Here is a 15,440-nt window from a genome sequence, read left to right as displayed (position 1 = left end):
GTTATGAAGTCTTTAATATTTTATAAATGATTTTCTATTAACTTGGAATTGCCTTGTCTGTGAAGAAACAGATTACCAGCTTTTTGTTTTAGAAACTTCAAGATTCCCACCAAAACAAATGGGATGTTAACTTTAAAATTTACATTTTTACATAAGATTAAAAGAAGATATATGGTATGATTGCCTAAAAGCTTGGACAACTACCCAACAGAATTAAAATAACTTAATGTAAGCAATTATAGGCAACCACAGGGCCTTCAAACAATGAGAAAAAATCCATATCATATAGTCTGCTATAAAGCCTCGACATGAATAATGTCACTTGAAAGGGGATAACTAAGCGTAATTGTAATTCTTTATAACAAAGCAGTTTAAGTCAACTACTACTTCATACAATTCAACGACAACCACTGAACTATTTGTTATTTACTTTGAAGAGACACATAATTAATATTGCAGGGGTTAAACATGTTTGTGAGCACCCAACTCTTCTCTAACCTGGAACAGTTGTAACACAGCACCTCATATTTCAAAAATTTGTAGCAATAACTCAAATGTTTGATACAAGGCACAAAAAAAACTATTTTATTAAAACAATAGACACAAAGCACTGATATAAGAATACAGTCAAACACTTAAGGAGAGCAAAAAAGCGACCTTTTTAGACAGGTGGTCTTTAAAACAAGTTCAATTTATATGAAATGTACTACAGAGTGATCTAAAATTGGTGGTCTTTTAACACAGGTTTTTGCTTAATACAGGTGGTCTCTTAAGCAGCTTTGACTGGACTTGCATTTACTGAAAGCTAGTTCAAAGTTGTTGAATTACAATATATGTTTTACCTACATGTAAATAAACGTATTTTGCAGGCTAAAATATCAATCAGTACACATCCAATGTATCTCTGATTTAATAATTATAAGTTTTACATATACAGGATGTTAATTGATAACTAAAAAGGCTACTACAGTCAAGGGCATCTATTATGGGTGGGATACCTTAAGGAAAATCACTGTTTTTATTGGAAACAAAAACCTTTGTTTGTCACAAATTTTGTACCAAGTTTCCTGTATGAAATATCAATATTCAAATTTATACCAAGACAATTGTTGCTGTCTGTATTATATTTATTTATAATTTTATAGAAGGTTCATTTAGTTAAATTTCAAATTATTTAAATGCAAAAACATCATCAATTATCAATTTAATGTGATTAGATGGATCTTTTTTTAACTTGTGCATAAACTTATTCAAAACAATTCAGGAACAAGTCTACTATTAAAGAGGTCGAATTGTTTCCCAAAGGAAAACATACAATCTGTTGAATAAACTTTATTGATAGTCCTAAACATAAATCTTCTATCACATAATCTTTATTTGACCCAAGAAAATGAGGTGAAGGTCAAATAAACCAAATGAGTAAAACATGTACACCTTACAATCATACAATACACTAAATATAGTTGACCTTTTGCTTATAGTTTCAAAGAAACACACTCAACCAAGAAAATTAGACTGACCAATGAACCATGACAGACAGACATGTACACCTTGAAATCTGTCTGCATTACATATAAATTGCATATTGCTTATGTAACAGAGAAACAAGCTTAACCATGATCAATGAAACACCAACATGAGGTCAAGGTCAGATGATACCTGCCAGACAGACATATACAGTTTTATATCCTTTCATATATATAACAAATAAAAATGACATTGCTTATAGTTTAAGAAAAACAGACCAAAACACATAACACTTTACAATGAACTGTGAAAATGAGGTCAAGGTCGATATTAAATAAATCCTGCATGACTTACATGTACACTAAAAGATATATATATGACCTATTGAATACAGTATAAGAACAACAGACCAAAACACAAAAACTTAATTATAACCACTTAACCATGTGACACTTGCCAGTTGGACATGTTCACTTTACCATCCTTCCATACACCATATATACTAGACCTATTGCTTATTGTATCTGAGATATGGACTTGACTACCAAAACTTAACCTTGTTCACTGATCCATAAAATGAGGATGAAGTCAAGTGAAAACTGTCTGGCATGTAATAATTAATACTATAATTCACAAATTCAGCTGCTTTATTATTAGTACACCCATGCATGGGTTGTTTGGATTTACCATGGTCCATAACACAATCCTATCACATTTATCTGAGTCTCAGCAACTAGTACTACAACTTATTATTATACTAGTATGACACAAAGCTGTCTGGTATGCCATACTGTCAAGATGGCTGTTCCTTTAATATTGCACTTACTTTTTGCTGAAAACAAATGGTTTAAATGCCATGCACACTTACATATTTGAAATTCTCTTCGACTTCAATACAACATTAAGCAGGGAAATGATTCATACTATCTTTTATCAACACACAGCTCAAAGTAAATTATGACAAGTATAAATCCTTTAATAGGTTGCATTTGTTGATGTCACTATTACAGGTGTAACTGGAGAGCATGATTCAACATATACAAAATCATCTTTGCCTCTGTTACTAGTAACTATGCAGCTTGTTAACTGAAGGAAGTACATCCCCATAACACTTACAGCTGGCTAGGTATCTACCACATGTTCTAAGCTAAGAAATCCTGTCACTCCATTGAAAATGAGGTCAAAAAGGTTGGTTGAAACCTGTCAAACTAGCATGTACCAAATAGTTCACCTACTGCTTATAGTTTTCGGTAACAGACCTAATCTTTGTAATTTAACCTTGATTATATTACTGATCCATGAAATGAGGTTGAGGTCAGGTGATCTCTGTAGGATGAACATGTAGACCTTGAAAGAAACCCATATACCAAATACTTATTCTATTACTCATAATAAGGGAGAAATTAACATTACAAGAAAATTTGTTTTTTTTCAAGCAGTTACTAAACCATGACTCAAGGGCCTGTGTCACTTACCTTGGTCTATGGGCATATCAAACAAAGTACACTTTTAACTGTGTCCATGGGACACTGCTGATGCCCAAGCTTACATACAACATTATAAATAGACAACTTAAAAATAGTAAAAGTGAGGCGACCCAAGATTTGTTCTTGATCTAAGTTTTTTTGGAAATACGCATTGTGTAATTCAGCAATTTTTCAATATGTAAAGGAACATAACTCTGAAATGATAAAAGTGAAACCATCAAAATTCAAACTTCTCCTGTACCGGTATATTGTGGTAATGAGCATTGTGTAGACGATTCATAATGTTTTAGTGAAACACTGTAGAAGAGAATAAACCATGACAAAAATCTCTATTTTGTTGATCTTCAAGTCTGTTTAGTTTCTTTGACTTTGCCAAACTTGGTTAAATTTGCCTCAGTAGTTTCAGGAGAAGAACTTTGTCAAAGATTACAAACCAGATGCTCAGCAGGGCGCAGCTTTATACAACCGCAGAGGTTGAACCCTGAACGGTTGGGGCAAGTATGGACACAACATTCAAGCTGGATTCAGCTCTAAATTTGGATTGTGATTAAATAGTTGACACAGCATAGGTTTCTGACACAGAATGAATGTGGTCTAATGAACTTAAAAAAACATTTTTGCCTTTGAGCAATTCACTATGCTGTTGAATATTAATCCTCTCAAAAAAATGTTTGAAGAAGTTTTCTTTTTCTTTATGAAATCTGAAATGAAAAAAATTGACCCCCCCAATTTTTTTTTCAAATCCCCCTTTCCCTTATTTCAAAACTGATCTCAATTCAAATTTCTATTGGAGTTTGCAACAATAACTACTCATTTAAATACATCATAAAATATTAAAATATAAAAAAAGTGCTTGTTATCACTGACAATAACTGAATGGTAAAGATTGTTTCAATCTATCAGTTGGTAGTAAAAGTGAATATACATTGTATATTGTATAAAACAATGATTTAAGTTGATTCAACTACTATTCTGGACAAAGAAAGATAACTCCAATTGAAATCCAATTGGAATTTCTTGCTATTGCACAATATTGTGCAACTAGATTTTTCTTGCTATTGTGCAATACTGTGCAATTGAAAATATTTGCTATTGCACAATACTGTGCAATTGAAAATGTCTTGCTATTGCACAATACTTAATATAATAATTTTGGATCCTGATTTGGACCAACTTGAAAACTGGGCCCATAATCAAAAATCTAAGTACATATTTAGATTCAGCATATCAAAGAGGCCCAAGAATTCAATTTTTGTTAAAATCAAACTTAGTTTAATTTTGGACCCTTTGGACTTTAATGTAGACCAATTTCAAAACGGGACCAAAAATTAAGAATCTACATACACAGTTAGATTTGGCATATCAAAGAACCCCAATTATTCAATTTTTGATGAAATCAAACAAAGTTTAATTTTGGACCCCGATTTGGGCCAACTTGAAAACTGGGCCAATAATAAAAAATCTAAGTACATTTTTAGATTCAGCATATCAAAGAACCCCAAAGATTCAATTTTTGTTAAAATCAAACAAAGTTTAATTTTGGACCCTTTGGGCCCTTTATTCCTAAACTGTTTGGACCAAAACTCCCAAAATCAATACCAACCTTCCTTTTATGGTCATAAACCTTATGTTTAAATTTCATAGAATTCTATTTATAAATACTAAAGTTATGGTGCAAAAACCAAGAAAAATGCTTATTTGGGTACCTTTTTGGCCCCTAATTCCTAAACTGTTGAGACCTAAACTCCCAAAATCAATACCAACCTTCCTTTTGTGGTCATAAACATTGTGTTTTAATTTCATTGATTTCTATTTACTTAAACTAAAGTTATTGTGCGAAAACCAAGAATAATGCTTATTTTGGCCCCTAATTCCTAAACTGTTGGAACCAAAACTCATAAAATCAATCCCAACCTTTCTTTTGTGGTCATAAACCTTGTGTCAACATTTCATAGATTTCTATTTACTTAAACTAAAGTTATAGTGCGAAAACAAAGAAAATGCTTATTTGGGCCCTTTTTGGTCCCTAATTCCTAAAATGTTGGGACCAACACTCCCAAAATCAATCCCAACCTTCCTTTTGTGGTCATAAACCTTGTGTTAAAATTTGATAGATTTCTATTCACTTTTACTAAAGTTAGAGTGTGAAAACTAAAAGTATTCGGACGACGACGCAGACGACGACGCCAACATGATAGCAATATACACAAAAAAATTTTCAAATTTTGCGATAGTATAAAAATTACAAATATTGTAAAAATTTGACTATAAAGGATAAAAACTCCTAAAGGGGTCAATTGATTATTTTGGTCATTCTGAATTTTTTGTAGATCTTACTTTATTGAACAATTTTGCTGTTTACAGTTTATCTCTATCTATTATAATATTCAAGATAATAATGAAGGACTATAAAATTTGACTAGTTCTGAAACAGCAACCCATCAACAGGTTGACTGATGCGTCTAAAAATTTCAGGGCAAATAGATGACCTGATAGACAAATGCATCCTGTGTCAGATTTGCTTGAAATACTTTGGTTTCAGAGATAAAAGCCAAACACAGCATTTTACATGTATGTTCTGTGTTAATCCCTGGCAGCCATCTTGGTTGATGGGCAGGGTCACCAGAAACATTTTTTTTTAAACTAGATACCCTAAGAATGATTTAGGCCAAGTTAAGTTTTTTTTGGGCCATTAGTTTTAGAGGAGAAGATTTTTCTAAAAGTTAACGGATGACAACAGACGCAAAGTGATGAGAAAAGCTCACTTGGCCCTTTGGGGAAGGTGAGCTAAAAATGAGGCCAAGAAAAGTAGTCATATGATTAACAGAAACTTTGTAACATAAGGCATCTGCATACAAGATATGAAGCATCCAGGTCCTCTACCTTCTGAAATATAATGCAAATATTAAAATAATGTATGCGCCTGAATATTGGAACCCAAGTCTAACATACTGCCACAATATTGCGACTTATGTCGCAGGCAACACAAAAACCTTACATTTACCAATAAAATTTGAAAAGGAGGTCAAGGTCATATGAAACTTACAGTTAAACAATGATTGTTTTACATTTGCTAGTTCAGGGCCTTTTATAGCAGACTACTGTGGATTCAATATTATTCGTTGGATACCAGTTTTCATGGGTTTTGTGGGTAAAGGTAAACTTCAATTAAAATGTTCCAACAAATGTCAAACTTTATAAAGGCCTGTATGCAGAATTCAGCAAAACCATGAAATCAAATAACCACAAAATGCAAGTCTTCCTAACACTATTAAAATTGGTACCCAAGAAGATAAATGAATCCACATTATTGGTTTTACTCATTATTATAAAGCCATACCGTAATCTATAGTTATTATTTTCCATGTCATTTGGTTTCTAGCAGAGTTGTCTCATTGGCAATCATACCAAAAAGATTTTTGATATACCCCTTACAATCATTTCTTACACTAAATGTAGTTGATCTGTTGCTTATAGCATCTGACTTGAACACAAAACACTTTATTTTGATCACTGATTCATAAAATCATATTTGCTGCATCTCATATAAAAGCCTTCTGTAATAAAAAAGGAAATATATTAAATATTCTTAGTTGAACTTTGATCAGATGATTAAAGCTTATGTTTTTTGCTTGCATAGTCACACTTTAGATTTCAATAAATTTAATTTATATGTTTAACTGGCTAACTATCAAGTGAGGGAATTCTTACCCCAAATTCATTAAAAATGTTACTTAATTCTTTCATAGATCACAAAGATTTGTAAAAATTAGGATATGATATCCAAACTTTTGGAGGATTATACAGGGATAGATAAACTTCAAAACAAAATCTCTGTTTCAATGTAAGAATTAAGAAAAAAGTTTTGAGGTTAACAAAATCCCTGACTTCATAATTTACAAGATATACATAGATAATGTTTATTGAAATATAAAACTCACTTTATTCAGACATGTGCATATTGAATGATTTTGGAATCAGCACACTGTATAAGAGGGGGCCAGAGGAACATCCCTTTCCAAAAGAGTGAAATATTAAACAATAGCAAACAAAAAGTTGCATATTTTGTCACAAAAACATGTTTTTGGCAATTCCTGATATTAAAAGTATTGTTTTACTTAAATTTCAAATTTCATTCCTAAACTTGAAATAAACAACTACATAAATGTCTTTCCAACAGTCAAATGTATGTTTCAGTATCAACAATGATCAAGACTGTATAAGTTTAAAATTGCCTTTATTCATGATACCATATACATGTTTATATACAAATGTTTTATTTACTTTTTAAATTTCACACATGATGACAAATTCTCTAACAAGCTAACAAAGGTATCCTCTAAAAAAAATATTAAAAACAACATTTATACAAGTTAAAATTGACAAAAATTCTCTTAGTATTTAGTCAATCAATACTTTCAGTATCAACCAGAAGTTAAAAAGTCATGATAAATTAAAAAATTTACATGTAATTTTAGAATAAATTTGTGTAAATAACGATTATCTGGAAAAAAAGCCTGACAAATGAATGAAAAGATGAACAACATAAGAATCAGGGAAGATGAGGTAAATAAATTTGACAGCAATTAAAAGATTGCCATTTTTGTAATCAGTTTTGAAAGTCCTGAAAGTGACTGTCGCATAGCTAGAACTTTCCGGATGGCAACTGTTGAACAAATAAATAAATATATCAAAGCAGACTTATGATTTCAGATAATTCAGTCCAAATGCTTCATCTTCAATGTAAATATCAACAAGCAAGTTGACAGTGTCTGTTTATCCAACTTCAATTGCACTTAACTACACCAAACAAAATGGCTGAGTTCTGTGTACTTCCATGTCTTAGAAAACAGTTAATTAATTCTAGCTTTCTGTCACAACATACTTGAATCCACATCTGAAATAATAAATCAATTAGCTGATGTCTGTAAAAAAGGCTAGAGAAAAAAAAGTTATGTAAGTAAGAACCTGGTGATAAGTCTTATTGCTTAGTTTTCTTGTTTGAATCGTTTTACATTTTATATTTTCGGGACCTTTTATAGCTGACTACAGGCTTTACTCATTGTTGAAGGCCAAAAGTTGATCTATATTTGTTAGTTTCTGTGTCAATTAGCTTGTGAAGAGTTGTCTCATAGACATTCAAACCCCATCTTCTTTTTATATCATTGGTAAGGGTCATTCAGGGAAAAAGAGGATTGAATTGTGATAATGATGATTGGAACATATCTATTGTTATCTGTGACACAAATATTACATAAGGATAAACCAACTTTTAATAATGATCTTAAAATTTTCAAAGGGATAACTTCAATTTTACATTTTTGAACTCATGCATATGGTTTAATATTGCTTCTGAAGCATATCTTCATCAAGGAAATCATGACAGCAAATGTAAACCTGAGAAAAATCATACTGCCTGGCAGATACATTCCATATGCAGGCAGTGCTGGAATGTTGTTACTAAGAATTGGAAAGTTGATCATCTACATTTCTTTGAAAGTTTTGTTCTCAAACAACAAATATTGTTTATTTCTTGATGCAAGTCAAGATATGAGGAAGACAGAATAATATACCTGCATCTTTAAAATATTATATGACATCAACGTTATTATCTTTCATTGATTTATATATACCTGAATCAAATTCTAACTTCTTGGATGATGATGAATCCCCTTCAATATCTATGTCACTCTCTGGGGCATTTAATGCACTTAAAGTAACATCTGCAAATATAATAAATAACAATTTTATCGTTAATACTATTTTAACACCTAATAACACCAAACTCAAAACAAACAGAAGTAACATGAAGATTAAACACATGTCTCAGTGTTTTTTTTATAATATAGTGGAATAATTTTGCTTTGACTCATATGTGGCAAAATGCATCCCTGTAACCTTCTATGCACTTTATTCATAAAGCACAAATGCACATAAATGAAATGTTATGAAATTAATGCTTTGACTTATATGGAGGAAAATGCCTGTAGTGGGTGTCCTAGACAGAAAAAACTCAAGTACTATATCGAGAAGTTTTAAGTCTGATTTAGACTCTGTGAGTAAACTGATAGGATGCTTGTTTACACTACAAAGGGTGTTTTTTTCAAAGAAATTAAATAAACAATTAAAACATGTTACAAAGCTTTAGCTAAGTAATTTATTTTAGGCTTGATTTCATATTCACCAAAATGCCTGGCATGTTATGGGTGACTTTAAAAGATTGGGTAAACACTAAACAGGAAGATGATTAGTGAGTCACGTAAAACTGCATCACAGCGTGGCATGAACTTTGATATCAAATCTAGGAAAGCTAGGAAATTCTAAAAAAAAAAAAAAGAAAAAAAAAAAAAAAAAGGGAAATCTAGGAAAGAGGTGTAGCCACATGTATCAAAGAGAAATATTTCCATAAAGGTATGACAAATTAATTGATGACTGAACAACTTTAACCTCATACAAAATTCAACATTAACTGTAAAGAAATCAAGTCCATTTGTAAGTAAGATAAATTTTGCCCTGGATACTGTAATTTGGTCAAATTGTAGGTTTTGTCCCAATTTCAAAAATTCTATGTACATGTATGTTTGACAAACTTATTTATGTCCCAAAAACTTAAACACAGGCTGAACCTATGTTGACTTTGACGCCGAATCTAGGATCTCTATGTTTTGCTTTCGAGAAATAAATATCAGAAGCTCGACAAAAATTGTTCAGGAGCCAAAGCTAATATTACATTACTCACTTCTTTATTAATTTCAGTTGAAAACTAAAGTAATACAAAATAAATAACCAATACCATTCATAATAACATAAACAACAAAAAACTCTAAAACAATAGTTTTTACCCATTGTAGCGTGCGTAGTCATATCTGTCTAATAATACAAACTTAATCAAAAAGAATCTCAACAACAAAGTGATATCAAATCAACTGACTTCATTTTAACAAATACATCTGTACATTGATATACTTTATTTTAAAAGCCACTGAAGACTTGTCATGTTAATTCATAAATTGTTTGCTTAATTTTTTGTTTATTTTAAATGAAAAGCAATCATTTTTGTGGTATAACTAAATTCTAGATTTTTGAATCTAGTTTCATGGGAGATAACTGCACATTTATCTGTTTTTCAGGTATCCTTGTAGCTTATTTATTTTCTGAGAACACATCAGTGTTAGAATCTTATTGTGTGAATACATATATTTAACATAGTGCATTATAGCTCATCAGATAAGTTACACAAATAAAGCTTTGTTGTTTTCAAATAAATGAAGACAAATATTAGACATACCAAATATAGTTATCCTATTACTTATATTAAATAAGAGAGAAATCAACATTACGAAAAATCTGAACTTTTTTTTCAAGTGGTCACTGAACCATTATTAAATAAGAAAAATGTTCAAATTTAAGAGAAAAAAAATTAACATTAATAGTAGTAGAAGTTTTCTATTTATTTCAAGAATTAAATTTGAACACCAACGTAAAGAAGTTATTGGCAATACCATGACATTGCAATAAGGATCCATAATATGCAAAGGTTTTTCTATGGCTATTGTACATAATTCAAAACTTTGATTAAGTTTACAGTGAAATAAAACAAATTACAATAACTTTAAATTGAATATTTAAAGATTTAATTTAACCAAAGTAAATGAGACATTATAGTGAGACTACATCATGTTTGAAACAAAAATAAGTAGGTTTATTCTGGAAAGGACTAGTAATTGTTTAAAGCTAACTATCGATTGTTTTAGTAGATATCTAATTATAATTTTGATGATATATTTGATGTAAACATTACCATTGTGTTTTTGTTTTTTAGTATGTGTTGTATGTGCAGCTCCACCTGGGGTTGGTATTGTCTGTTTTTGCACTACAACTTTTTTCGGTGACTGCTCTGTTGGCATAGGTACACCAGCTTCTTCAAAAGATTTTCTTTTTAACTGTGTTTTTATTTGTGATCTGAAATTAAAGACAGGAACTATATCAAAATTTTGGTAATCTAAACAATCTAGACCATTTTATTATGTTTTACCATCAAATGGTGTCAAATTAGTCATACAACAGTTTTGATAGGGATAATAGGATATGATATGTTCATAATTCTACAAGATCTTTTCTTTTAATAAACCTGAATTTATCTTACTATTTTGGAATCTAAAGATTATTCATTGGTTACAATTAGTTAGAATATAAATATTAAATACATACTGCAATATGAATATTTAAATATATATAAAAATAAAGTTATAGAGGACCGTACAGCTTCCTTTTTTTTTTTACAAATACAGCAAAAGCATCTCAAAGTCATAAAATTCACTTTTCTCATCCTTTCTAAATTTTTTAGTATTTTAAAAAGTGTAATAATGGAATTTGCCAAATAGACTATATATTTTATCAGATGAGTACGTATTGAGATGAGATTTGATATTTGTAGGGAAGAAATATCTTAACCTTGGGTAGTATGTTGACTTCGCACACGTAAAACCTATAATACACGGATTGATAACTACACAATGTATCTCCCAATTTGGATATTTTCTCAAAATTGATGTTTGCTGTGGATAAAAGACTGTTTCAAGAACAAATTAAAGAAATACAAAACACTACATTTAAACGTATTTAACTATTTTGTGTTCATTTACCAAATGCAATAAAGAATGAAATTGCTCTGGCCTTATCAAAAAGGTAAATCCTTTGTTTTCTATGGTATAAATTTAAAAAGATGAAGTACATTTGGTCTTATTCACAGGTATCTTTGGACATACAAATGAAGAACTTAACTTACATTGTTCTAGTTTTGATAATATTACTTATTTTATCCAAGTCATCTCCAAATCTTTTAACTGAATTCTGAAGCATTTCTATCTCTTTAGGAGTCCATTTCCCACTGAAACACAAAAACAAAAACATAATATATACATGTTAATCATAAAAATAATTAGAAAATGATCATTCTTATATATATAACGTAATTTCCTAGAAGTATTAAATTTTGTACTGTTCACTCCCAATCATGTCAATAGCTCTGTTTTGAGTTTTGTTATTAGCTAGAAATATTCAGAATTTCAGATTATGTACATCAATCACATTTATACATTAAAAATAACCAGATCCTTATAACAATCTTACAAAGTATCAAAAGTAAAATGCAATTTATATGACAATGCCCTTTAAATAATGCAAGAAATCTAATATAACAATGTTTACCTTGATCGAATTGATTTGCTAATTCTTATATAAGAATTAAACAGCGTTTGAAGTGAGATCAAGCCATTGTGAAAAAGAACTGACATTAGTTTTCTTGTTTGACTTGTTTTATATTTGTCCTTTCTTTTTTTACTCCCTTTTGATACATGCTGATATTATTTTTCTAATGCAACCTCATACCTTTGCTTCATGCTGTATGTACATGTACCTGTGCCAAATCCCAAGCCAAAAGCCTGAAGTTCAGTGGTTGTTGTTTGTTATTGTGTAACTTATTTGTTCTTCCTTAATTATTTTGTAATGCAGCGTAAAGCAACCAACAATCAATCAATCTTAATTATTTTGTGCATACATTACATGTAGGCTGTTAGTTAGTTATGTAACTTGTTTAAATTATTAATTTGTTATTTGGGATGTTTAAAAGATGACTAGGGGTATCATGGGTATGATGTTGGCATTGATGAAGGTCGTTCTGTCACCTATATAATTAATATCTGTGTGTATTGGTCTCTTGTAGAGAGTTGTTTCATTGGCAACCATACCTCATTTTTATCAAATAAATTAAACACAAAAGTGAAAGTTCTACATTAATTTCCCTCAACTTTGTTAAGATAACCAAACAAATGTTTATTTATTGCCACTCTTGTCCAGATTCAAAACAAAAAATCACCTGGTAGGACTTGGTTCACTGGTAGGATGTAACTGCATTGTTAAATCACCAAGTTTATTGAATGCAACTCCTGCTGCTGTAAATATTTCTCCAACCTGTCAAAAAGTAATATTAATTCATCATAAAAATTAGGTACATTTATGTAATCTTGGGTCTGACAAATTTTATGGAGATTTAAAAAAATAATAACTTTCAAGACGTTATAATTATTTGGACAATAAAATGGGAAGCTGATGCAAACTTATTGTTGGTAATAGATAGTTCTTATAACAATAAGATTTGCTTGAGCAGACCTTTGAAGTACCAGCAAATGTAACATCAATGGATCTCAAATTGCATGATTAGTTTTTTGTAAAGATAAATTCCTTTAAGTATTAGCCAAAGGCCAGTTCCGGGATTTTATGCTGCACAAAATATTCATTGCTTTTTGTGTTTTTTGTCTATGTTTGTATGTCTTGGAATTGCAACACAGTGATGGCTGCTGTAACCATATTTAGACTATTTTACAGATTATGTCTGTTTTTTTTAATTTGATGTGACTGTCATAAAAGTGAGAGGTTTCACGCTGTAAATCCAGGTTCAATCCATCATTGTCTACATTAAATTTGCCTGTACCAAGTCAGGAATATGACAGTTGTTGTCCATTCGTTTATTTTGATGTGTTTTATTCTTTGATTTTGCGATTTAATAAGGGACTTTCCTTTATCAATTTTCCTAGGAGTTCAGTATTTTTGTGAATTTACTTTTTCTCAAATAATCAATGTTGCGAGAAGTATTGATTTAAATGGATCAAAGACACCTGTAAGTAAAAGGTAATTTAAACTGTGTAACTGAGTAGTTTGTATCAAATGAAACTAGTGTCTTTGTGTATTTTGCTGCATTTGTATCTTCTGCAGCCTGGAAAAAAATGCAGGTCAAAATCCAGGTACATTGTAAGTAATTTATTTTTTGAAACATAGACTTCTTATAACTTTTATATACCTGGGTCATACCTTTAAATTTCTCTAGATGCATCAGTTTGTCTGTACGCATAGTAGATTTTTGCCCAAATTGGGTGTACAAAAGGTCATGTTTTTCGGTATCCGGTAAAGTATTGGAATACCAGTTAAAGAACTATTTTAAATTGATATGAACATGAGTGTTATTGTGTCTGTTTGTATAGCAGCTTCAACATATTTTAAATATGAAGGGTTTTTTCCATGATAAGTCTGAATGTCATGGTGATTTTTCTTTTCTTTAGTTCATTCACAGAATAGCTACATGAATATATACAGTCCAATGGAACCTATAAAATTTAACTCATCATAATGACTTGTTTAATCAAATCATTAGTCTATTGGTTTCTTTATTCAACAATTGTTTGATGATTGTGAACTAAGGTAATGCCAATCGTAATCACTTAATTCAATCAAATCCTGATTAATTAAAGTTACGTAATCAACTGCTTTCTGTCTTAGCTTTTATAGAAAAAATTCGGCAAATCAAACAACATTTCTCAAAAAAGGGGTCTTGCTAAACCTACTTCTTTAAAGATCTTAAAAGAAAAATAAAGTGCAGGCCCGTAGCCAGGAATTTCCAATGGGGGTTTGTCACATGGTTGTAATCTTAAAAACTTGTAATAAAAATTATTAATCAACCTAGTTGTTTTATATTCATCTTTTTTTTTTACCGTAAACCTTTTACATTATAATAAAAACATACACGTTTATGAACTACAATTAATATATATCTTTATTTTTGTTCCTTATCCAAATAATTTTTGCTGGGGCTGGATCGACTTTACATATGGCCTGGATCGACGCAGGGCCGGATGGACTTGGGCCGAATCGACTTGGACCCGATAGACCTGAAAGCATGTTTTTCAATACACCTTAGCGCTAATCTTGGCTGACCCCAGAATCTGCCCCGCTCAAACTATTCAGTATTGACGTCATAAAACAATCGCTTTTCCATTGTGGTGTCAGATATTTTGTATTCATTATGGTCAAAATTTTACGGTGATGTCCAATAAAGGTGGACAAATAGCGATTAGGTGTATTCCTTCAGATCATGCAGATGAAACTTTAACGAATTAAATGATAAGAACAAAAGAATGGCCGAATCGAATTTGGTTGATTTGGTAGTCTGACCTTATCGACTGTGGCCGAAATGACCAATGAAAGATTGAAGAACTGCTACTGGTAGCGGTAAAACGTAGTAGCCGTGGCCGTACAGTCAGGACAGATCGGTACTTTTTGCGTAGGGGCGAAACGTCTCGTAATGAACGTAGTTTACAATACATGTATATAAATTAAATGCACTTGTGGAGATGTTTTAAGTTGTTTAGTGTATGAGTGTGGTTGTACATTTTACAATAAGATATATAATTTTGAATACAATATTCAATACCTTGCTTGCAGAACTCATTTCTGCAAACAACAAGTCGTTTTCGCCGCTAAAATTATTCACCGGATGTTGACACTTTTAACCGGAAACTGCCAAACAATCTTTGATTATTTTTTTTATTTATTGTTGCTTTTGTTATAGTTTCACTGAAACAAATATTTGAATATCAGAATTTTGTAAGAATTTATAGGTTTCTCTATTTGTGTAAGAATGTTTAGAGACTA

The 15,440-nt window shown here is 30.8% G+C and overlaps 1 protein-coding gene across 3 annotated transcripts; it reads right to left on the bottom strand.

Moving 5' to 3' along the window:
* Positions 1-7,174: 7,174 nt before the first annotated feature.
* LOC134711819 (chromatin complexes subunit BAP18-like) lies at positions 7,175-15,328 on the bottom strand. Of its 3 annotated transcripts, none has more exons than XR_010106241.1 (7): positions 15,220-15,328; positions 12,832-12,926; positions 11,743-11,844; positions 10,756-10,916; positions 9,797-9,824; positions 8,588-8,677; positions 7,175-7,851 (listed from the first exon to the last, which is right to left on the bottom strand). XR_010106241.1 is itself a non-coding variant. In XM_063572719.1 (7 exons), the coding sequence occupies exons 1-7, from the start codon at positions 15,235-15,237 to the stop codon at positions 7,829-7,831; spliced, it is 513 nt and encodes a 170-aa protein (XP_063428789.1). In that variant the 5' UTR covers positions 15,238-15,328; the 3' UTR covers positions 7,175-7,828. The 3 variants fall into 3 exon arrangements, 2 of the variants coding, with proteins under 2 accessions (XP_063428789.1, XP_063428790.1); XM_063572719.1 differs by having other exon boundaries at positions 9,797-9,820; XM_063572720.1 differs by lacking the exon at positions 9,797-9,824.
* Between the last annotated feature and the right edge of the window lie 112 nt (positions 15,329-15,440).

This window comes from Mytilus trossulus, chromosome 3, assembly GCF_036588685.1.
Source record: "Mytilus trossulus isolate FHL-02 chromosome 3, PNRI_Mtr1.1.1.hap1, whole genome shotgun sequence".
Classification (NCBI taxonomy): Eukaryota; Metazoa; Mollusca; class Bivalvia; order Mytilida; family Mytilidae; genus Mytilus; species Mytilus trossulus.
The sequence above is the reverse complement of the archived record's forward strand: the minus strand, read 5'-3'. Positions and strand labels throughout refer to the sequence as shown.

Bases quoted from the DNA above. Each gene is read 5' to 3' on its own strand.
- LOC134711819 (XM_063572719.1), bottom strand. The intron at 10,917-11,742 runs GTAAGTTAAGTT...CTTTAATTTCAG, and splicing joins ATTATCAAAACTAGAACAAT to ATCACAAATAAAAACACAGT. The intron at 7,852-8,587 runs GTATATATAAAT...TTATTATTTCAG, and splicing joins GAAGTTAGAATTTGATTCAG to ATGTGGATTCAAGTATGTTG.